Source organism: Hemiscyllium ocellatum, chromosome 8, assembly GCF_020745735.1.
Source record: "Hemiscyllium ocellatum isolate sHemOce1 chromosome 8, sHemOce1.pat.X.cur, whole genome shotgun sequence".
In the NCBI taxonomy this organism is placed as follows: Eukaryota; Metazoa; Chordata; class Chondrichthyes; order Orectolobiformes; family Hemiscylliidae; genus Hemiscyllium; species Hemiscyllium ocellatum.
In genome coordinates this window covers 44,374,615-44,398,150 of record NC_083408.1, presented here as the reverse complement: position 1 = coordinate 44,398,150, position 23,536 = coordinate 44,374,615, and the positions used below count along the sequence as shown (strand labels likewise).

Sequence of the window (23,536 nt, the reverse complement as noted above, 5' to 3'; positions counted from 1 at the left end):
CCATTTATGTGGAGCAAACGGTGAATAGTTTAATTGACCAGTGAATTCTGGAGACTCTCAGTTGTAGCATATTTTCTAATCCTCTGAATCTGCATGCCAAGTTAGCGATATTAACTGCATGTTGTTCACAAGCCATTATTTTATCAGCAAGAGCTAGACAGATAAACACCTCATAAAACACTCAGTGAGAGAGAATTCTCCAACACTAGCATGACCATACTTATGCACATATTTTGTTGAATTCCAATTTTACCAAAATTTTTATGCCAGCATTGATGATCTGGAGACAAGTTGCTATGTCAACCCCAAATACTGGAGAAACAGTTGCTGTGTGAAAGAGGCTTTTCCTATCCACTTTTGGCTTATTCATCTTGCTTTGAAGTATTGCAAAATGTTAATTATTCCATATTAGCATGTATCAACTCAAAAGGTTTGGCATTTCAAACAAAAAAATGTCATGATGCAATGTCTTGTCCTACAAGGATTTCAGTCATTCAAAAATTAGGCCCAAATGCTTTTCATCAGGACACTTCCCAGAGCCACAACACTTTCAAGTTCATACTTTTAAAAAATGCTTCTTGCAAAGGCTGAAAATTATTTCATTTTCACAAAGTAATAAAATACAAACTCAATGATGGGCAGACAGCTCAATTATCCATACAGGCTCCTTCCATTGTGAGTTAGTGATATAAAATGCTCGAGCACATGGGCTCATCTGGTAACAGGGATCATGTTTGAAACTTGAGTTGCCCGATAATTCTACTGCATCATAATAGTTATGGATCTAATACAGTTCAGATATAAGGGGCCTTATTGTACATTGAACCTTTCCACATGCATAATTCAAGTTTCAATTCATGTTTACTAAAATTTCCAATTAGATAAACACATCAGCTAAATACCAACATTTTAAATGTAAAACAAAAGGAAATATTAGTCATATTTATTTATTTTGATTTTTTTTGGCCTTTTATGCTACAAACATCAATTGCCCAACAGGTTAGGCAGATGCTCATTTTGCAGCTTTCAGCTCTAGTGATTTCTGCTAATCTACTGAGAGTTTTTTTTGTGAATAGACTAAGGGTGACTTGCCAAATCATTTTCCTTCTCTCCCTCTGAAGAAGTGTCTCGACCCACAGAGCATCTTGTTCGAGACTGACCGAGATAAACACGTCAACGTTTGACAACAATAATAAGATGACATTAATCTTTTCTTAAATTAACTTGTGTATAAACAATTGCCAATACATACAGGAGGCCAAATTAGTTTGCCTATTAGCAGTAGACCTGTGTTGAAAATGTTTTACCATATTACAATCAAATAAAATTCTATTCCTGGAAAGCAGATAATATTTGAACAATATGGCCACACTCCACAGTGTACAGCCATTGTACCTTTTCTACAATAAATTACTTATTCAACAAAGTTATTGGAGGAAATAATTAGATATTTAAAATAAGTCAGTGAGACAACCCCTGATGGTAATCTATCACTTAATGCTATATCTGGTGACAGCACAGGGGCACAGTACATTCAAGTATTCATATTCTATACCACAGAATGGTTGGAACCAAGTTTGCAAATCAGGTTCTATGCACATGATCTGTTTCCAAACTCAGGTGGAGCCAACTGGGAAACAGGCAGATGGAGGGCAGACAAATTCTCCAAGGGAGGGCTGGAAATATTAACAACAAATCAATTTATATTGCACTCACACTAACTGGCTCAGAGCAAAATAGATTGAGGCTCAAACGTATGTTGCACAGCATCAAGCAACCTGGGATCAGGGAAGTTGATAAAGATGACTGGACTGGGAAAACTAGGCTAAGAAAGAAATACTGGCTATAATATATACTGAATAGTTTATTTAGTGGTAATTCGTTGCCACAAAAAAAGCTTGTGATACTGTAATACCCATCATTTGATGCCATATACCTTCAGATCCTACGTCACCATCAGCCTCTACCGCGCCCGCTGCATAACGGTAAAAAAAAGTTAAAAACGAATGTTATTTTCAAATAAACTATTCAATATATATTACAATCAATTACAAATAGCTTGCGGTGACTTTAAAGGCTTCAATTCAATCGTGGGGGCTCTGCTGATGCTTTTAAATCACTGTCACTTTTTTTTTTGCAATTCCTGGCATCAGCTCTGCTCAACTGAATTGCAGCCTCATCATTCATTGCCAGCTATGTATTATCCTACACATAACGAATATTAAAATGTTACAGTTTTGTTTTTGCCAAAGTATTTATTACTATCACACCACTGCATAGTATTGGAAATAAATCTTAACTTTAAAACCCAGATTATAAGTTATGTGAACTCATTGTGGGCACTTTTGTACAAAAAAATTGATTCTACGTTCTTGGTGCTACACTTCCATTAGACATACATAAGTCTGCCGGACATGCAAAATGGATTCAGTTGACAAAGTTTAGAAACGCCTGTGTTAAGACTGATTTTGATTTGCAAGTGAAGAAAACAAACAGGTGACTAAGAAGGTATTCTTCCACTTGAGAGCACGTCACTAAAAGAGCCATGTTTGAAAAAAATGAAATAGAAATCAAAAGCAAAGCTTTCAGTTAGTTTGATGATAAACATTGCATAAAATAATACAACTTGCAGAATGATGAATCATTTATAATGACATGTCACAATAATGCTTTCAATGACACAGATCATGTCATCTTAAATTGTGCATTTATGAAGTGTTGATATAAAAGTTGGTAGGTCATCAAGTATGATACAATGAGCTTGTTTCATGCTACCCAAGTATTTTACTCCTAGAAATGAGATCATTAGGGAAGAGCAGTGCCATACCTTGACAGGTCCCACAAGCTGGTATGGATCCTAAACATCAGCACAGTACATGATCTCAAGCATGCAATCATTCAACAACATTTCATGAATCACAACTTCAAACTTATAACCCAAATTTTCTTCTAACCTACACAAATAGAAATGAAACCACAGCCTTTAAATAAGCTTACACAGATGTACAGGACTCTTTGACTTCTCAAGCTGTTACACTGGAAAAGAGTCATGCTTATGATTGAACTTAAACCAATTCAGCAAATTTACACAAACAGCCTTTGAAATATATCAAGTGCCCAAAACTGATCTGTGGAATGAGAACACACACAGCTGCACATATTAAATGAAACCACCAATAAATTTACGGAGAATATCATTTATGTGTCTTACCTTTGACATAATAACTAACACTAGATTTTAAACTGATTATGATTCTAATTGTTCAATGGTATTCCGCTAAGAGAGTAATAGGTCTGTTACCTGGCAGCGCAAAGATGATTTTTCTGATGCCATCAATATCCAAAGTTGCAAAGGTTGTCGGGAGGCTGTGGGTGGAAGAATAAATACTTAATATCTTGCTTTGACTGAAAGCCATGTGGATGATTCATTTCAAATACTTTCATTACTTTTAAATTTCTAATCTTTTAAGTACCCAACTGCAATTCCACAAAACATAGCAACAGGATAGATTATTCTGCACCTCATCACTTACTGCCAATGAATTAGCTTGTAGCTGAGTTGTAGTATAACTCATTCAATATGCACAATTAGTGAAAATTCTACTGTACTCAAAGTCTATAGATTAAACATTCATATTGTGTCTATAATTTTCTGTGTACATATGGAATGGAATTCAATCAATGCAAATGGAAATAAACATCAAAATCCCCATTTTCTATTTGTTATCTCAAATTATCATCATTCTCAGCCCAAAGGAGAGAAGAAAGTTTCTCTTAAGCTAGTTCGTGGAGACTGAATTAATAGATTTAACAGAGACTTGGACAGACGTTTCCAACCTTCCTGATTTGTGATGAGCTCAAGGGGTGAAAATAAACAAGACTGAAGCTGAATAATAAATTAAAGTAACCAGTTAATTTATATAATTCATAGAGTCATACAGCACCGAAACAGACCATTCAGTCCAACCAATCCATGCTGAACATAATACCAAACTAAACGAGACCCACCTACATGCTCCTAGCCCATATCTTTCCAAACATTTCCGGTTCATGTACTTATCCAAGTGTCTTTTAAATATTGCAATTGTACCCACATCCACCACTTCCTCAGGAAGTTCATTCCACATGAACTCTACCCTCTGTGTAAAGAATTTGCCCCTCATCTCTTTTTTAAATCTCTCTCCTCACTTTAAAAATGTGTCCCCTTGTCTTGAAATCTCCCATTCTGGGGAATAAGACACTGACCATTAACCCTATCTATACATCCCATGATTGAATAAACTTCTATAATTTGTTGTATATTAAAAATAATTCACATAAAAATTCCATGTCACTTTCTAACTATATTAAAATCCATTGTAATCATTCCAACTTCACTTGCAGTTGATTTCCAATGTGATTAAGTGTTCTGACTTTGAATTGACATAAATGACAACTGAACTATATTTGTTTTATCCAGTGCTTCATGACAAAAAAAAAGTTTCAGTTCACTGGAACCGGTTCTGCTCTGAGCCAGAGGACTACGGACTTGAGCACAGAATTGAGGATATGACTTCATCCTAATACAGAGACTGTCAAGCTATCACTGTTAAAAATCACACAACACCAGGTTATAGTCCAACAGGTTTATTTGGAAGCACTAGCTTTTGGAGTGCTGCTCCTTCATCAGGTGGTTGTGATCACTGCTTCTTCTTAAGGCTTTAAACTGAAATCCTGTCCACCTGGTGAAATGTATTTAAAAGATCCCTTGACATTCATACAAAGGAGTTCTCAATTGTATCAATGCCATAGAGGATTATCCGAACATTGGATTGTTTGAAGAAGATTTCAAGGTCCCGCAAAAACATTACAGAGGTAAGTGTATTTGATTTATCTGTACAGAAGATGTGAAAACGCTGACAAAAACAAACAAAAGCAGCTCAAGCATCAGCGGCTGGATATTTTTTAGGGAAGGGTTGTTACACAACCCTTTGCAAAAGTAAGTATTTTACAGCATTCCCAGCACTTTACCGGACTGTTCATTTAAAAAAAAGGCCGAGAACGTAAACACATGCATGAGACGGGACTTCCGTCTTCCTATCGCTAGACTGCGCTCCCGGAAACTGATACTGTAAATGGTCATGCAATTGTAGAAGCTGCTCAGGATCTTGTTTGAAGCTGGGATTTCATGGTAAGAGTTTAGTTCTTCTCATGAGTTGAGAGTGTGTTGCTGGAAAAGCACAGCAGGTCAGGCAGCATTGGAGGAGCAGGAAATTCGACGTTTCCCGGAGCCCTTCGTCAGCCCGAAATACCAATTTTCCTGCTCCTCGGATGCTGCCTGAACTGCTGTGCTTTTCCAGCAACACACTCTCAACTCTGATTGCCAGCAGCTGAAACCTCACTGTCTTTCAGTTCTTCTCATGTTAACCTGTAATTTGCAGACTGCAAAGGTTAGTTTGTTTAAATGGCAGACTCATTAAAATTATAGATTTAAACAAATTCTCTGGTAGAGCACAGTGCCAGATCAGTATGGTTTCCCTTGTTTAAGCTAAAATCGATTATTCAAATAATCAATTATCCGAACAAAATAGTATCGGCCCATCTCATTTGGATAATCGAGGTTCCTCTGGATATTGTTTTATTCAAGTAACTAGGTTAGGTGGTCAGTGGCAGACCTTGCCTTGAGGCTGACTTTCCATTCACCTAAACCACAAAATGAGGCCCCCTATTCTTATCTTACACTCAGGAATGAATTTGGTTCATGACTCTTAGTTTATGTCACATTAGATAGATCCTCCATCTGCACCTGTTGGTCTTTAGTCTCAGTTTACTGTCATTTAACTGCTGTCATCCATTCACAAACAGAGTCTTTTATGGCTGGCATGACAACATTGTCACTGGGCTATTTATGCAGAGATCCAGGTAGTGTTCTGGTGATATGCCATGCAGATAATGGATTCGAATTCAATTTTTAAAATCTGGAATTTAGAGTCCAATGATGACCATGAATCCATTGTCAATTGTCATAAAAACCCATCTGGTTCACTAATATCCTTCAAGGAAGGAAACTGCCATCCTTATCTGGTCTTGACTACGTGTGACTCCAGACCACAGCAATCTGGTTAACTCTTAACTGTCCTCTGGGCAATTAGAGATGGACGGTAAATTCTGGCCTAGCCAGTGATGCCTTCATCAAAATAAGCAGTTTCATAAGTCAGGATAGATCGTGAGCTATTAGCTTTCATGATTCAGGGAATTGAACAGTTACATATAACATTCATTACAAATACAGTCACATCCTGCTTCATATAACAAATGAAAATATTTGTTAATCATAATGGGGGTGCTGCTTGAGAAAAGAGGTGGGGGGCCTGCAAAGACAAGGTGTTTGGTCAGTGGAGGAGCAGCAGAAGGGACGGAAGTGAGAGACTACAAGGGAGCAGAGTGGATGAGAATCCAGTGATTGCAAAGGGGGAAAAGGGATTGGGGTTAAGTGAGTGTTTGCAAAGGGGAGAGGGGAGGTAACCAGCAGTTGTAAAGGGGGAGTGGGAGGAAAGCTGACAAGAGGAACCGATCAACACAGGAACTAGCTACTGGGAGCCAGGTAAGCTCAAACTCACAGGTAATGAATTCCTTGTAAATTTTTTTTTACATTTTGCATGTCAGTTATTGAATAAAATCACTTTTGCTGCTAACTTATATCTGTTGTCTTCTAACAGTTTATAAGTGTAGTGTTCACAGCTGTGTACTCAATTCCTGTGCCGACCAGCTGGAGGGAGCATTCCTTATTTTAATCTGAAGTCCCCACCTGCTTCAAGAAGACAAAAAGCATCCAGATGCCAAAGAATCAGCGACCCTCAATGTCTACTGCCTGGTGGCTCTGACATCCATAATTATGAAGTGCTTTGAGAGGTTAGTCATGGCTCACCTCAATTCCAGATTACTAGATTGCCTTGATCCTTTGCAATTCATCTACTGGCATGGTAGATCCATAAGCAGACAGCATCTCCCTGGCTCTTCACTCCTCCCTGGAATATCTGGATATCAAAGATCTATGTCAGACTCTTAATTACTGACTACAGCTCTGCCTTCAATACCATAATTCCAAACAAACTAATCTCTAAACTTCGAGACAGGGGTGTCAGCTCCCCCCTCTAACATGATCCTCCACGTCCTGCCCCATAGACTGCAACCAGTACAAATAGGTGACAAACCTCCTCCACGATGATCCTCAAACATCAGCGACCTGCAAGGCTGTGTACTCAGCTTCCAACTGCACTCCTTGTACAACCATGACTGTGTGGCAAATTCTGCTTCAACTCCATTCACAAGTTTGCTGATGACACCACTGTTGTAAGTCAGATTTCAAACAACGACGAGACAGAATACAGGAAAGCAATTGAGTGCTTAATAGCATGATGATGTAGACACCAATCTCTCCATCAACATCAGCAAAATGATGTTGCTGGTCATTTTCTTCAGGAAGAGTGGAGGACAAGCTCGTCTACATCAATGGTGCTGAGGTGGAGATGGTCCAGAGCATCAAGTTCCTGGGAGTGGTGATCACCAATCTGACCTGGTCCACCCACATCGATGTCATGCTTTCTTGACCATTGCAATGACTCTACTCTTTAGCATGCCCACAAAGACTTTTACCAATTTTTATAGATGCAGCATATAAATCATCCTATCTGGATGTATATGCTTTGCCCATGCCTGCAAGAAACTACAGAGTTGTGAACACAGCCCAGTCCATCACGAAAACCAGCCTTCATCTATTGACACTGGCTATACTCTCTACTACCTTGGCAAAGCAACCAACATAATCAAAGACCCCTCCCATCCTGTTTTACTTTCTTCCACCTCTTCCATCAAGCAGAAGATATAAATGTTCGAATAGATTCAAGAACAGTTTATTCCTTTTTCATATCAGATGTTTGAATGAACCTCTCAAATGTTAATGTTGATCTCTCTCTCTGCACCTTCTCCATGGCTGTAACATGTATCCTGCAGTCTTTGAGTTACTATCTACCTGTAGAGCACACAAAACAACACTTTCCACTGTATCTCATGAAATACGGTGACAACAATGCACCAAATCAAAGTCTCAGAGAATGAAGTTTTCCCTATGGTAATTATTGATGATAAGTTCAAAACTTCAAGATCTAGTTCTTTGAATTCTGCTTCTGAGTGTCTAATTGTCACATATGCCAATACAGAATTTGACAAATACAGAAATAATGCTTTATGTGATTATATCTCACCTAATGAAGGAGTTAGTGAGAATAATTCTGTCAAATAAAAAGCGACAGCCCAACCAACCTTGTATTAATTGAGCATCCTGGCTAATCCTTATGAGCTGTGATCTTAACATCAACAAACCTGTTTAAAACCCACAGTTCAAGAGAGATAATTATTTAAGGTAAGTCAATTTAAAAATTCCAATCGAGTCATGGCACACAAAGTGAATAGCAGTGAGGAAACCTAGGAGCAGGATCAGTTGTCAATGGCAAATCTCTTTTAAAAAAAACATTTCCACCCAAGTCAAACACAGAATAGTGAGAGGCCTGTGAATAACCAATCTTTGAAGCAGTGAAAGAATAAGAGAGAGGAACCTGGCATACAGAAACTTCACTGTCAGATAATGAAACATTGGGCTTTTTTTTAATAAAGTATATTCTTTTGTAATCAACTTTAATGAGATGAGTTTCACCATATTAATGATAACAAGCCTCAAGGTCTTCACCTATGTTCTGCAAATGGCATGGGGTATTTATACTGTGAGATTCAGCTGTTATCTTGGCAAGAACTCCAATGCTCGAGTCCAACTGTTTGCATGATATTTAAAAAAAATGAGATCAGTAATGTATCAAGACGTCTATTTCACAATGAGCTTTAAATGAACTAGAAAAGCAATACGGAGAAAGAGAATATTTTATAAAGGCCATCCCTTTATACAAATGCGGCACCTCTTTGTAAATAAAGGATAGAGCACAGAAGTTCAGCTTCATTTCAATTCAATGTGCTCTTTTAAAGCACATTTTTAGGTAATGAGAATGGAATTTTCCACTGCCTTGGGTGGCATGAGCAATTATGAGGAAGTTGGGAAGAATGCAAAAATCAGAAACTTTTACCCTCAAACATTAAATGGGACTTCAGTACCTCACCGAGTGCGACTCTGTGTATCAAAGCTTCAACTCATCTTTCTTCTTACGCCACTTCCTTGATTAAAAAATTAGACAAGTTCCTAACGTGCAAATCAGAGCAGGGACCAGGTGGCTGCAGCTCACTGAATGCTTATTCCGGTCTTCATGCAACTGATTGTTTAGCTCAAAGCCTCTGCATGCTCCATGGGCACCATCCTCCTTCAATCATTCACAATTGCAGGTCAGGGCATAGACAAATGACAAGCCTCACACATCATCGTGCTTGCTCTCTTCAGACCTTGAACACTTTGTAGCTCAGGGGCACTTGCGACTCGTGCTTCTGTCACATGGCTTTGCAATGCAAGGGTAGGTCAGGACGCTTTCTTAGCACTCATTCACTTTGGTCTTATTTGTAGACTGCAAGCCTCTGCATATTTCACTCTGGTTTCTCACTGATGTGCGAACTCACTAACTTAGATTATTGAACAGTAGAGTACAGGCCCTTCAGCCCTTGCTGTCGTGCTGACCTTTTATCCTACTCTCAGATCAAACTACCTACATACCCTTCATTTTACTATAATTCAAGTGTCACTTCAATGTCCCTAAGGTATCTGACTCTACCACCACCGCTGGCAGAGCATTCCATGCACCCACCACTCTCTGTATAAAGAACCTACTTCTGACATCTCCCCTAAATCTTCCTCCAATCACTTTAAAATTATGCCCCCTCGTAATAACCATTTCTGCCCGAGGAAAATGTCTCTGGCTATCCATTCTATGCCTCTCATCATCTCGTATACTTCTATCAAGCTAACTCTCATCCTTCTTCACTCCAATGAGAAAAGGCCTAGCTCCCTCTATCTTTCTTCATAAGACCTGACCTCCAGTCCATGCAGCATCCTGGTAAATCTCCTCTGCACCTTCTCTAAAGATTCCACATCCTTCCTATAATGAGATGAGCAGAACTGAATACAATATTCCAAGTATAGTCTAACCAGGGCTTTATAGAGCTGTAGCATAATCTCGCAGCACTTAAACTCAATCCCTCTCCTAATGAAAGCCGACACACCGTATGACTTCTTAACAACCCTATCAACTGGGTTGGCAACTTTGAGGGATTTACGGACGAAGATGTAAGGATCCCTCAGTTCCTCCACATTGCCAAGAAACCTGTCTTTAACCCTGTAACCTGCATTCAAATTCGAGCTTCCAAAATGAATCATTTCACACTTTTTCAGGTTGAACTCCATCTGCCACTTCTCAGCCCAGCTCTGCATCTTCTCAATGACCTGTTACAACCTGCAACTGCCCTCCACACTATCCACAACTCCACCATCTTCGTATCATTGGCAAATCTACTAACCCACCCTTCCACTTCCTCACCTAAGTCATTTATAAAAATGACAAACAGCAGTGGTCCCAAAACAAATCCTTGTGGCACACCACTAGTAACTGAACTCCAGGCTGAATATTTTCCATCACCCACAACTCGCTGCCTTCTTACAGAAAGCCAGTTTCTAATCCAAACTGCTAAATCATGCTCAATCCCATGCCTCTGCATTTTCTCCAAAAGCCTACCATGTGAAACCTTATCAAAGGCTTTACTGAAGTCCATGTACACCATGTCAATTGCCCAACCGTCATCCACATGCTTGGTCACCTCAAAAAACTTAATGAGGTTTGTGAAACATGACCTATCCTTGACAAAACCATATGGATTTTCTCCAATCAAATTATTGCTTGCTAGATGATTACAAATCCTATCTCTTGCTAGATGATTATAAATTTTCTCTCTAATAATCCTTTCCAAAACCTTTCCTACAAAGACGTAAGGATCACAGGTCTATAATTACCTGGGTCATCTCTACTGCCCCTCTGGAACCTTATCAAACACCTTGCTAAAATCCATGTATACCACATGCACCGCTCTACCTTCATCAACGTGTTTTGTCACATCCTCAAAGAAGTCAATAAGGCTTGTGAGGCATGGCCTGCCCCTCACAAAGCCATGCTGACTATCTCTAGTCAAGCTACGCTTTTCGAAGTAATCATAAATCCTGTTTCTCAGAATCCTCTCCATTAATTTTCCCACCAATGACTTATGACTGACTAGTCTGTAATTCCTAGGGTTATCCCTATTCCCTTTCTGAACAAGGGAATAATATTTGTCACTCTCCAATCATCTGGTACTACTCCATTGGACAGTGCGGACACAAAGATCATCACCAAAGGTGCAGCAATCTCTCCCCTCACTTCCCATAATAACCTTGGGTATATCCCATCAGGCCCAGGGAACTTAACTATCAAAGTTTGTGAGAAGATTTGTAGCTCGGGTGCTCGTTGTTGTGGTTCTGTTCGCCGAGCTGGGAGTTTTTCTTGCAAACGTTTCGTCCCCTTTCTAGGTGACATCTTCAGTGCTTGGGAGCCTCCTGTGAAGCGCTTCTGTGCTGATTCCTCCAGCATTTATACTGGTTTGAATCTGCCGCTTCCGGTTGTCAGTAGCTGTCTGCTGCAGTGGCCGATATATAGGGTCTATATCGATGTGTCTTTTAATCGAATTCGTGGATGAGTGCCATGCTTCTAGGAATTCCCTGGCTGTTCTCTGTTTGGCCTGTCCTATAATGGTGGTGTTGTCCCAATCGAATTCATGTTGTTAGTCATCTGAGTGTATGGCTACTAGGGATAGCTGGTCATGTCGTTTCGTGGCCAGTTGGTGTTCATGCGGGTTGTTAGCTGTCTTCCTGTTTGCCCTATGTAGTGTTTTGTGCAGTCCTTGCATGGGATTTTGTAAACTACGTTGGTTTTGCTCATGTTGGGTATCGGGTCCTTTGTCCTGGTGAGTTGTTGTTGAGAGTGGCTGTTGGTTTGTGTGCTGTTATGAGTCCTAGTGGTCGCAGCAGTCTGGCTGTCAGTTCAGAAATGCTCCTGATGTATGGGAGTGTGGTCAGTCCTTTGGGTTGTGGCATGTCCTCATTTTGTTGTCTTTCCCTGAGGCATCTGTTAATGAAATTGCGTGGGTATCCGTTTTTGTTGAATACCTTGTATAGGTATTCTTCTTCCTCTTTTTGTAGTTCAGGTGTGCTGCAGTGTGTTGTGGCCCTTTTGAATAATGTCCTGATGCAACTTCGTTTGTGTGTGTTGGGGTGGTTGCTTTCATAGTTCAGGACTTAACTATCATCATGATTTTCAAAATTTCCAGCACAGCCTCCTTCTTTACATCAACCCTTTTGAGCGTATCAGCCTGTTTCACTCTGTCCTCACAAACAACAAGGTCCCTCTCACTAGTGAATACTGACGCAAAAGTATTAATTAAAGACCTCCCCTCCCTCCACAGACCCCAGGCACAAGTTCTTTTCACTATCCCTGATTGGCCCTACCCTCATTCTGGCCATCCTCTTGTTCCTCACAAAAGTGTAGAATGCCTTGGGGTTTTCCTTAATCTTACCCGCCAAGGCTTTTTCATGCCCCCTTCTAGCTCTCGTAAGTCCATTCATCAGTTCCTTCCTGGCTACCTTGTAACTCTCTAGAGCCCTATTTGATCCTGCATCCTCAACCTTAAGTAAATGTCCTTCTCCTCTTGATTAGGTGTTCCACATCTCTTGTCACCCACGATTCCTTCACCCTACCATCCTTCCTTGCATCAGTGAGACAAACCTATCAAGTGCTCTCTAATCAACCTCCACATTGCTGTTGTGCATTTCCTTGAGAATATCTGTTCCCAATTTATGCTCCACAGTTCCTGCCTAATTGTATTGTAAATTCCCCTCCCCCAATTAAAGACTTTCCCACACGATTTGCTTCTATCCCTCTCCACGACTTTAGTAAAGGTCAGGTAGTTGTGATCATTGTCACTGAAATGTTCAGCACAGATTTACAGGCTGCCTGTCTCAGTGTGGTTCACGTTGCTTTCTTGCTGATCATGGTCTTCAGTGCCAGGGTTGCAGGCTGCCAGTCTCTGTGGCTTGCATTACTTTGTTAAACTCAGAGGAAGAGGCAGGCATCTAGTCACTGTGGGGAGCACTGAACTGTCAAAGGGGTGGATATACTGTGAGGGACTGTATTACAAAAATGTTACACCTGCAGCATGTTCGAGCACTTGCCATGTCAGATAAAAAGTTAACTTCATAATAACTACACAAAATGGCTGACACCATATGCAAAGTAGCTACTTTTTTTCTTTAGGGGAGCAGTAAAACCTTTGGAATTGAGGCACTGTGAGGGGCAATCCCAGGAATCATACCTGCACTGATTTGGTAATGCCAAGTAACTTCAAATTGCACTTCATGAGCATGTCATTAGGCGGAGAGGGGGTTTGGGTTTGCAAGTGGGTGAGTGCAGGTTTATGAAGCAAAAGGATCTGGCAGTTATAGACGGTAATGTTTTGGATAATAATACCTAGGGTAGGACAGGAAGAGACAGCGTGTACACACATCGAAAAACACAAGCAAATAGAATCAAATAGGGGTAGGTATAGTTAAACTGGTAAAATTAATGCTCTTTGAATGAACATAGTAGTCAAAACAAAATAAATGAATTGACTAAATGGCGCAGGGATGGACAAACTGGCAGCTGAATGTTCCAGGATACAAATGCTACAGGAAAGAGAGGAAGGGAGGCAAAAGAGGAAGGGGAGTGGCATTTTTGATAAGGGATAGCATTACAGCTGTGCTGAGGAAGGATATTCCTGGAATTAGTTCCAGGGAAGTGATTTGGGTGGAACTGAGAAATAAGAAAGGAATGATCACCTTATTGGGATTGTATTATAGACCCCCCCAATAGTCAGAGGGAAATTAAGAAACAAACTTGTAAGGAGATCTCAGCTATCTGTAAGAATAATAGGGTAGTTATGGTAGGGGAGTTTAACTTTCCAAACATTGACTGGGACTGCCATAGCATTCAAGGTTTAGATGGAGAGGAATTTGTTAAGTGTGTACAAGACAATTTTCTGATTCAGTATGTGGATGTACCTACTAGAGAAGGTGCAAAACTTGACCTACTCTTGGGCAGGTGACTGAGGTGTCAGTGGGGGAGCGCTTTGGGGCCAGCGACCATAATTCTATTTGTTTTAAAATAGTGATGGAAAAGGATAGACCCGATCTAAAAGTTGAAGTTCTAAATTGGAGAAAGGCCAATTTTGAAGGGATTAGGCAAGAACTTTCAAAAGCTGATTGAAGGCAGATGTTCACAGGTAAAGGGACGGCCGGAAAATGGGAAGCCTTCAGAAATGAGATAACAAGAATCCAAAGAAAGTATATTCCTGTCAGGGTGAAAGGGAAGGCTGGTAGGTATAGGGAATGCTGGATGACTAAAGAAATTGAGGGTTTGGTTAAGAAAAAGAAGGAAGCATATACCAGGTATAGACAGGATAGATCGAGTGAATTCTTAGAAGAGTATAAAGAAAGTAGGAGTATACTTAAGAGAGAAATCAGGAAGGCAAAACGGGAACATGAGATAGCTCTGGCAAATAGAATTAAGGAGAATCCAAAGGGTTTTTACAAATATATTAAGGATAAAAGGGTAACTAGGGAGAGAATAGGGCCCCTCAAGGATCAGCAAGGCAACCTTTGTGTGGAGCCACAGAAAATGGAGGAGATACTAAATGAATATTTTGCATCAGTACTTACTGTGGAAAAGGACATGGAAGATATAGACTGTAGGGAAATAGATGGTGACATCTTGCAAAATGTCCAGATTACAGATGAGGAAGTGCTGGATGTCTTGAAATGCATAATGGTGGATAAATCCCCGGGACCTGATCAGGTGTATCCTAGAACTCTGTGGGAAGCAAGAGAAGTGATTGCTGAGCCTCCTGCTGAGATATTTGTATCATCGATAGTCACAGGTGAAATGCCGGAAGACTGGAGGTTGGTTAACATGGTGCCACTGTTTAAGAAGAGTGGTAAGGACAAGCCAGGGAACTATAGACCAGTGAGTCTGACGTCGGTGGTCGGCAAGGTGTTGGAGGGAATCCTGAGGGACAGGACGTATATATATTTGGAAAAGCAAGGACTGATTAGGGATAGTCAACATTGCTTTATTGGTGGGAAATCATATCTCACACACTTGATTGAGTGTTTTGAAGAAGTAACAAAGAGGATTGTTGAGGTCAGAGCAGTAGATGTGATCTATATGGACTTCAGTAAGGCGTTCGACAAGGTTCCCTATGGGAGACTGATTAGCAAGGTTAGATCTCATGGAATACAGGGAGAACTAGCCATTTGGATACAGAACTGGCTCAAAGGCAGAAGACAGAGGATGGTGGTAGAGGGTTGTTTTTCAGACTGGAGGCCTGTGACCAGTGGAGTGTCACAAGTATCGGGGTGTGTCCTCTATTTTTTTGTCATTTACATAAAAGATTTGGATGCGAGCAGAAGAGGTACAGTTAGTCAGTTTGCAGGTGACACCAAAATTGGAGGTGTAGTGGACAGCGAAGAGGGTTACCGTAGATTACAACAGGATCTGGACCAGATGGACCAATGGGCTGAGAAGTGGCAGATGAAGTTTAATTCAGATAAATGCGAGGTGCTGCATTTTGGGAAAGCAAATCTTAGCAGGACTTATACACTTACTGGTAAGGACCTAGGGAGTGTTGCTGAACAAAGAGACCTTGGAGTGCAGGTTCATAGCTCCTTGAAAGTGGAGTTGCAGGTAGGATAGTGAAGAAGGTGTTTGGTATGCTTTCCTTTATTGGTCAGAGTATTGAGTACAGGAGTTGGGAGGTCATGTTGTGGCTGTACAGGACATTTGATAGGCCACTGTTGAAATATTGCATGCAATTCTGATCTCCTTCCTATCGGAAAGATATTGCGAAACTTGAAAGGGTTCAGAAAAGATTTACAAGGATGTTGCCAGGGTTGGAAGTTCTGAGCTACAGGGAGAGGCTGAACAGACTGGGGCTGTTTTCCCTGGAGCGTTGGAGGCTGAGGGGTGACCTTATAGAGGTTTACAAAATCATGAGGGGCATGGATAGGATAAATAGACAAACTCATTTCCCTGGGGCCGGGGAGTCCAGAACTAGAGGGCATAGGTTTAGAGTGAGAGGGGAAAGATATAAAAGAGACCTAAGGGGCAACGTTTTGATGCAGGGGATGGTACGTGTATGGAATGAGCTGCCAGAGGATGTGGTGGAGGCTGGTACAATTGCAACATTGAAAGACATTTGGATGGGTATATGAATAGGAAGGGGTTGGAGGGATATGGGCTGGGTGCTGGCAGGTGGGACTAGATTGGGTTGGGATATCTGGTAGGCATGGACGGGTTAGACCAAAGGGGTCTGTTTCCATGCTATTCATCTCTATGACTCGGATGCTTAAGACTCTATATTTTAGCTGGGGTCAGTGCCAGATGAAATACAAGGTGCAGCCATGCAGAATGAAGGGCCATGATCTTTTGTGCTCCGCAAGGGTAAGTGCCACCACATTCTCTCTGTCACGTCGCTCTAACTCTGGAACTGCACATGCCTTTCACAAACACTAATGGACTTAATTCTCGCTATTAGCTGCGTCATGTCCACTCAACGGCTTTTGCGAATCTAATCCCTCACCCCCATGTGACTCAACCTTACTGCCTTCTGAGTTTCATCCTCAGTCTCTGAGAATATATGAGCACTTCTCCTGCCACTGTAAAACTACTATCTACTCCATTCATTCCCAAAATTCTTACTTTAGCTGGTTTGGTGGGGTTGGGGCTGCAATGTAGTCAGTAGTTTCTGACATGAGGTGTCTTGCTCCTTCCAAGGAGAAAAGTTTCAATTCATCTTAGTTGGAACCTCAACTTTTTACAAGTTATGGTAAAGCCTAGATGAGGAGTGCAGAAGCATGGTTGCTAAATTCATAAATGATACCGAGCTTGGCAGAGAACTATGCAATGAAGTAGATGTAAGGAAGTTGCAGACAGATTTCAAGAGGTTGAATGACATTTAGCAGATGGCCTTTAATATGGGAAAAGATTGAAATTGTTCACTTTGACAGGAAGACTATAAGATCAAAGTGTTACTTAAATGAAGAATGATAACAGAATTCTGAGTTGCACAGGGATTGAGGTTCTCTGGTGCATGAGTTACAAAGTATTAGTTTACAGGTACAGCAAGAAATAAAGTAGTCTAATGGGATGCTGTCCTTTATTACGTGAGGAATTGAACATAAAATAAGGATGTTATGCTTCAGTTATACAGGATATTGATGAAAGCATATCTATAATACTTTGTGCAGTTTTGGTCTCCCAATTAAACAAAGGCTATAAATATATTTGGGAAAGGTTACTGGAGGTTTACTGGATTGATAAACTGGAAGAGTGAGTGATAACTTGATTGAGTTTATAAGTTGCCGAATGGTCTTGACATGAGAGGTGCTGTGATGTTGAAGGTGTGTACTGTACCTTTAAGAGAGAGTGAATGCTGTTCTGAACTGAGATATTTCAAACACCTGTGTATATGACTAGAATGTACTGGAAAATTGCAAATATGTAACATGACCGTGAAATGGATACTTGAGTTTTGGTTGCTGTTTTGACAACAATTCAAAATTAACCAATCAGTTAAATTATGCCCCAGGATACTGAAATCCAATTGAGTTTGAATTTATTGTTTGGCCAACATTGAACCAACGACACAATCTGAAATTGGGGATATAAAAATGCGGACATTTTGAAGACTGGAGGGAGAACAACTGCTATCGAGAGAGACACAAGAAATTAGAAAACTCTCTCTATCGAAAGTACCTTTTCATATGAAACATATGCTCGCAACAAAGAACAAGACAACAACCCAGGAAATTCAGCAACTGGAAGAGTGAAGTCACAGAAGACAACAGCTGTTGTGTGGCTTTGAAAGTAAGTTGATATAATTTTACGAAGTGTCTTATTGGAACAGCATATTGTTATACAGTTGGAGACAGGTAATAAGCAGTTAAGTTTAATTAGTAGTTTAATTTTCACTTTTAGAGTTAAATAAATTGATGTTATTTTCTTTAAATAGTGGAATTTGGGAGTTCTCTGTCATTCATATTTTAACAGATTACGAGGCAAGGTAAGCTTTTCTAGGTGTTTGGTTTAATTAACAGAGGGTTTCACTGCTATGTTGTAACAGAAGGATGATTACAAAACCAGGAGTATGTTCAGAACAGGAGTGAGGAGAATTTTTGTTTTCGATTGAAGAGGGTTTTGCAACTTTTGAACAGATCGCCTCAGAAGGCAGTCGAGGCACCATCTTGAATATTTCAAGATAGAATTGGTTAGGCGGAGGCAATAATAAGCTTTTGTTGATGCATTAGTGGGAGCAATCAGTGCTCCCAGGGGCACTGACTGGTAACAGAGTGGGATTCCTGACACCCATCTTAATATTCCAAATCCAGGAAAGGTCCATAGCTGGCTTGATGCATTTTTAATTGACTGGCGTTCACCAATGGGGAAATTGGGCTCTACGCAATACGCCTGACAGATCAGTAAACCTGTGTGCAGAAAATAGAAACTTGAACTGTATCAAATTATGAGCAAAACTGAGAGAAGTTTGAGCAGTTTATTCTTGACAAGGTGTAGATTTAGTGTCGATCCCTAAATGCCATTGAGAAAGTGGTGTTGAGACAGAATCTTGAACCGATGCAGACTATGTGGTAAACCGACAGTGTTGTTATGGAAGGAATTCCAGGACTATAATCCTACAACTGTGAAGGCATGACCATTAGTTAACAATGACCGACAGTTAACTGGTGCATTCTTCATAGCAATGCCTCTGCCAATCAGAGCCCATTTGCCAACCAATAAATAGTGGCATTTAATACATTGTAAATATTGCTTTCTCTTCATACAGGTATTTCTTGCAAGTTTCTTTCCTGATGACTGTAAGTGTGAAAAGGTTTCTAAAAAAGTATTTTTTCCAGTATCACTCAAGCGCGAAACTACCAAATGATTATTTGTACACTCGATAGTACAGAAACATTTGGAGATTATTCTGAAACTGTGATCAAAAAAACGTGCAATTACAATTTACTAGAAAGGCTGCTTAGAAAGCTGTCCTTGACGAGCACGCACAAAAAAGTCAACAAATGGAATATACTCCAAGAAAGAATACAGAGGCAAAAGCCCCCAGAATCATTTAAAAATTACTGAATGCCATTATAGGGGAACTTCAATGTTCTTTCAATGGAAAAACCAAAGGTAGATCGAATGGCAGTCCTCACCCATATGACTTTGTGATCCAGGGTCTTGCCCGTTTGTGTAACGACAGGCTAAGTACATCAAAGCACTATGGCAACAGACCCAGAATATTATTCAGCCAGAAGTGCTGAAGAGTTCAAAATCAATCTTGTATCAATATCAAAAGCTATTGTTTGCAGAAGGAATTATTTCATACAAAAAGTGAGGATGACTTTCTGGCTTGCAAGGTGACTGAATCAGGAAATATAATTAATGTCCCTATTGCCAGTGCTAGGCAATGACCATCTGCACATGAGAGAATCTAAAAGTCCCCCTTGTCACCCAATGGCATTATCATTACCCCCACTATTAAGATCATGGGGGTTACCATTGACTAGAAACTGAACTGGGCAAAAGTGAGGACTGCAGATGCTGAAAACCAGAGTTTAGATCAGAATGGTGCTAGAAAAGCACAGCAGGTCAGGCAGCATCCAAGGAGCAGGAAAATCGACGTTTCGGGCAAAAGCCCTTCATCAGGAATGGAGACAGGGAGCCTCTAGGGTGGAGAGATAAATGGGAGGGGTGGGGTGGGAATGCTGGGTAGAAGGTAGCAAAGAGTACAGTAGGTGAATGGGGGTGGGGGATGGAGGTGACAGGTCAGAGGGGAGGGTGGAGTGGATAGGTTAGAAGGGAGATTGGCAGTAGTACAGGTAATGAGGTCAATGCACAGCTGGAAGGTTGGAGCTGGGGTAAGGTGAGGGGGCGGGGCGAAATGAGGAAACTCATGACCTGTCCTACCTGCCAATCTCCCTTCCCACCGATCTGCTTCACCCTCCCCTCTGACTTATCACCTCCATCCCCACCTCTATTAACCTATTGTACTCTTTGCTACCTTCTCCCCACCCCCCACCCCCATTTATTTCTCCACCCTGGAGGCTCCCTGCCTCCATTCCTGATGAAGGGCTTTTGCCCGAAATGTCAATTTTCCTGCTCCTCGGATGCTGCCTGACCTGCTGTGCTTTTCCAGCACCACTCTGATCTAGAAACTGAACTGGACCAGCCATATAACTACTTTGGCTTCAAGAGCAGGTCAGAGGCTAGGATCCTGAAGCGAGTAGATTACTTCCTAACTCAAAGTCTGTCCATCAAATAGAAGGCACAAGTCAGGGGTGTGATGGAATACTCCCTGCTTCGCTGGATGTGTGCAGCTCCAAAAACACTGAAGAAGCTTGGCACCATCCAGGTCAAAGCAGCCTGATTGGTTGGCACCACATCCAAAAACATTCACACCCTCCACCACCGAAGCAGTAGTATGTACCATCCACAAGTTGCATTGCAAAAATTCACTGAGGGTCCTTAGGGAACACTTTTCAAACCTATGATCACTACCATCTAGAAGGATAATCAGGATGGCAAATACATGGGAAGATCACCGGCTTCAAGTGCCCCTCCAAACCACTCACTACCTGACTTGGAAATATATCACCTTTCCTTTAATGTCACTGGGTCAAAATTATAGAACATCCCCCCTAAAGTATGTTTGTATACCTACATCAAATTTGTCAAGAACGCAACTTTTCAAAGGTAACAAATGGTGGTCCAGCCAATGAAACCCACATCCAATGAATACATTTTTAAAAAAATCATTAATTTGTCACTTTTCCGCTTGCCACTTCCCGACACATTAGAAAACAGCAGGTCAGCTTGTTCTCAAAAGCAATCTGCATGGTCGCAAATAAAATTAAGCAAGTTAATATCTAAACGTACAGATTTTTGTTGGAATTTTCACTTGAGGAGTACTATTGCAGTGGACATGATCCTTTACGAGTTGAAATTGATTCACTGAGATCTGTATAACCAAGCTACATTTCTTCTTTCACACTTAAATGCCAACATCACATTAGGTTATAAAAGTATTATTGCTTTATGTTTAATTGGCACTTACCCAGGTTTCATGAAGACTCTGCCAAAGTGGATCTGGGCATGAAGGTCAATGTCCAACACCTGCTTCAGGTAATCCTATCAGACAGTAATAGTAACGATACTGGTAAAGGCTTGCACATGGTTTAGTTGACATCATTGCGAAATTAATATAATCAACATTACATTATAGCTCCATAATCATTATACCACAGATTTTCACTCTGTGGAGAATGTATTATGCACTGTCCCTATGATTCAAAAACACGTTTTTTTGCTCCTGGCTTTATAAAGTTTGAAGTAGCTACTTTAAATTTGAGGCTGCCCTGTTCAAACTATAGAAGCTAAAAGCAGAGGCACACTAAACAATGACAAATAATATCCCATTGTCTACAGAGTTGTGAATACTTGATATATTTATTACTTGATCATGGCAAAGATTTTAAATCACAAGAGTTTAACTTGCTAGCTTTATCTTTTGATGGAAACCCAGGATCTGACAATGCTTGTGACTTATGGAGATATCACATCCTGAAAGGTACACTTCAACGATGGAATGTGTACTCAGGAAAGTGAATGCATTACTACTTAAAGAATGATAAACTATCAGCTTTCCAAACAAGGATACATGCCCTTGTGAACTGATTCCAGTTTGTTTGCATGGATATAAGCTGAAAATGTGTTGCTGGTTAAAGTGCAGCAGGTCAGGCAGCATCCAAGGAACAGGAAATTCGACATTTCGGGCAAAAGCCCTTCATCATGATTCCTGATGAAGGGCTTTTGCCCGAAATGTCGAATTTCCTGTTCCTTGGATGCTGCCTGACCTGCTGCGCTTTAACCAGCAACACATTTTCAGCTCTGATCTCCAGCATCTGCAGACCTCACTTTTTGCATGGATATAATACTAGTTAATATTTCACCCAAGTCTTTTTGCTTCCGTCTATAGTTTTGTTTGTAAATAATTCCAATATTGCTTAAGACTGTATATAGTGGTATAAAATTTTTCCATTTGCCAGACAGGAGAGGCAGTGACCATGTCAGACATTTTCCAAACAAATTATTTAAAACGGGAAAGAAGTGATAGTCCCAAGCCATGTAAAGAAAGTAGGTTTCAGTTTATCGCATGTCTTGGTCTGTTAACGCAAACTGCTGCAAAAGGTATCTGTGAAAAAGCCTGAACTGCGAGTTAGTTAACATCATCTCCCGAGCAATGCCGACTATAATCACTTTGCTAGACATGTTTGCGATGACCAAGGACCTAAACTCTGAAATAGTCTCTGTACATCCTCTACCACATCTTCCACTTTTAAATCACTCCTTAAAAGCCGATTTTTTTTTAAGATTACTTACAGTGTGGAAACAGGCCCTTCGGCCCAACAAGTCCACACCGACCCGCTGAAGCGCAACCCACCCATACCCTTACATTTACCCCTTACCTAACACTACTGGCTATTTAGCATGGCCAATTCACCTGACCCGCACATCTTTGGACTGTGGGAGGAAACCGGAGCACCCGGAGGAAACCCACGCAGACAAGGGGAGAACGTGCAAACTCCACACAGTCAGTCGCCTGAGTCGGGAATTGAACCCGGGTCTCAGGTACTGTGAGGCAGCTGTGCTAACCACTGTGCCACCGTGCCGCCCACAGATTTCTCCGTAAGTGCTTTAAAGTCATACTTTGTTTGTGTGAAGTGAATGATCATGTGATGTGTCCTGGAATGTTTATTACTGTAAAGGTGTGACATAAAAATGTTGTCTTACCATCAATGCCACAATCTGTGGTTGATGATTTTATATTGCTAATGTTTGTACTAGATATAAAAAACATGCCCACTTCATGAGCAGGAAAACTGATTACCTAGCACAACAAAATTTATTGAGCTTCCATTGAAGTTACTACATTCTGGCATGAAATATATATTCAAAGTCAAACATTTTTGGCTGGATGTTTAGATGTGCATTTGACAAGTTTTAATCGCAGACTCCTCCCATAAGACCATAAGACATAGGAGTGGAAGTAAGGCCATTCGGCCCATCGAGTCCACTCTGCCATTTAATCATGGCTGATGGGCATGTCAACTCCACTTACCTGCATTCTCCCCATAGCCCTTAATTCCTTGTGACATCAAGAATTTATCAATCTCGGCCTTGAAGCCATTTAGCGTCCCGGTCTCCACTGCACTCAGCGGCAATGAATTCCACAGGCCCACCACTCTCTGGCTGAAGAAAGGTCTTCGCATTTCTGTTCTGAATTTACCCCCTCTAATTCTAAGGCTGTGCCCACGGGTCCTAGTCTCTTCGACTAACGGAAACAATTTCTTAGTGTCCACCCTTTCCAAGCCATGTATTATCTTGTAAGT

The 23,536-nt window shown here is 40.8% G+C and overlaps 1 protein-coding gene across 5 annotated transcripts in view; it reads right to left on the bottom strand.

The window, feature by feature from the left end:
* The window catches only part of gphnb (gephyrin b), a 536,356-nt gene that overhangs the window by 17,029 nt on the left and 495,791 nt on the right, over positions 1-23,536 (bottom strand). For all 5 annotated transcript variants that reach the window (XM_060828874.1, XM_060828876.1, XM_060828875.1 and 2 more), the window contains 2 exons: positions 21,202-21,275; positions 3,302-3,366 (listed from right to left, as the gene is read on the bottom strand). In XM_060828874.1, the coding sequence (XP_060684857.1) occupies positions 3,302-3,366; positions 21,202-21,275 (139 nt within the window). The remainder of the gene's footprint in view (positions 1-3,301; positions 3,367-21,201; positions 21,276-23,536) is intronic.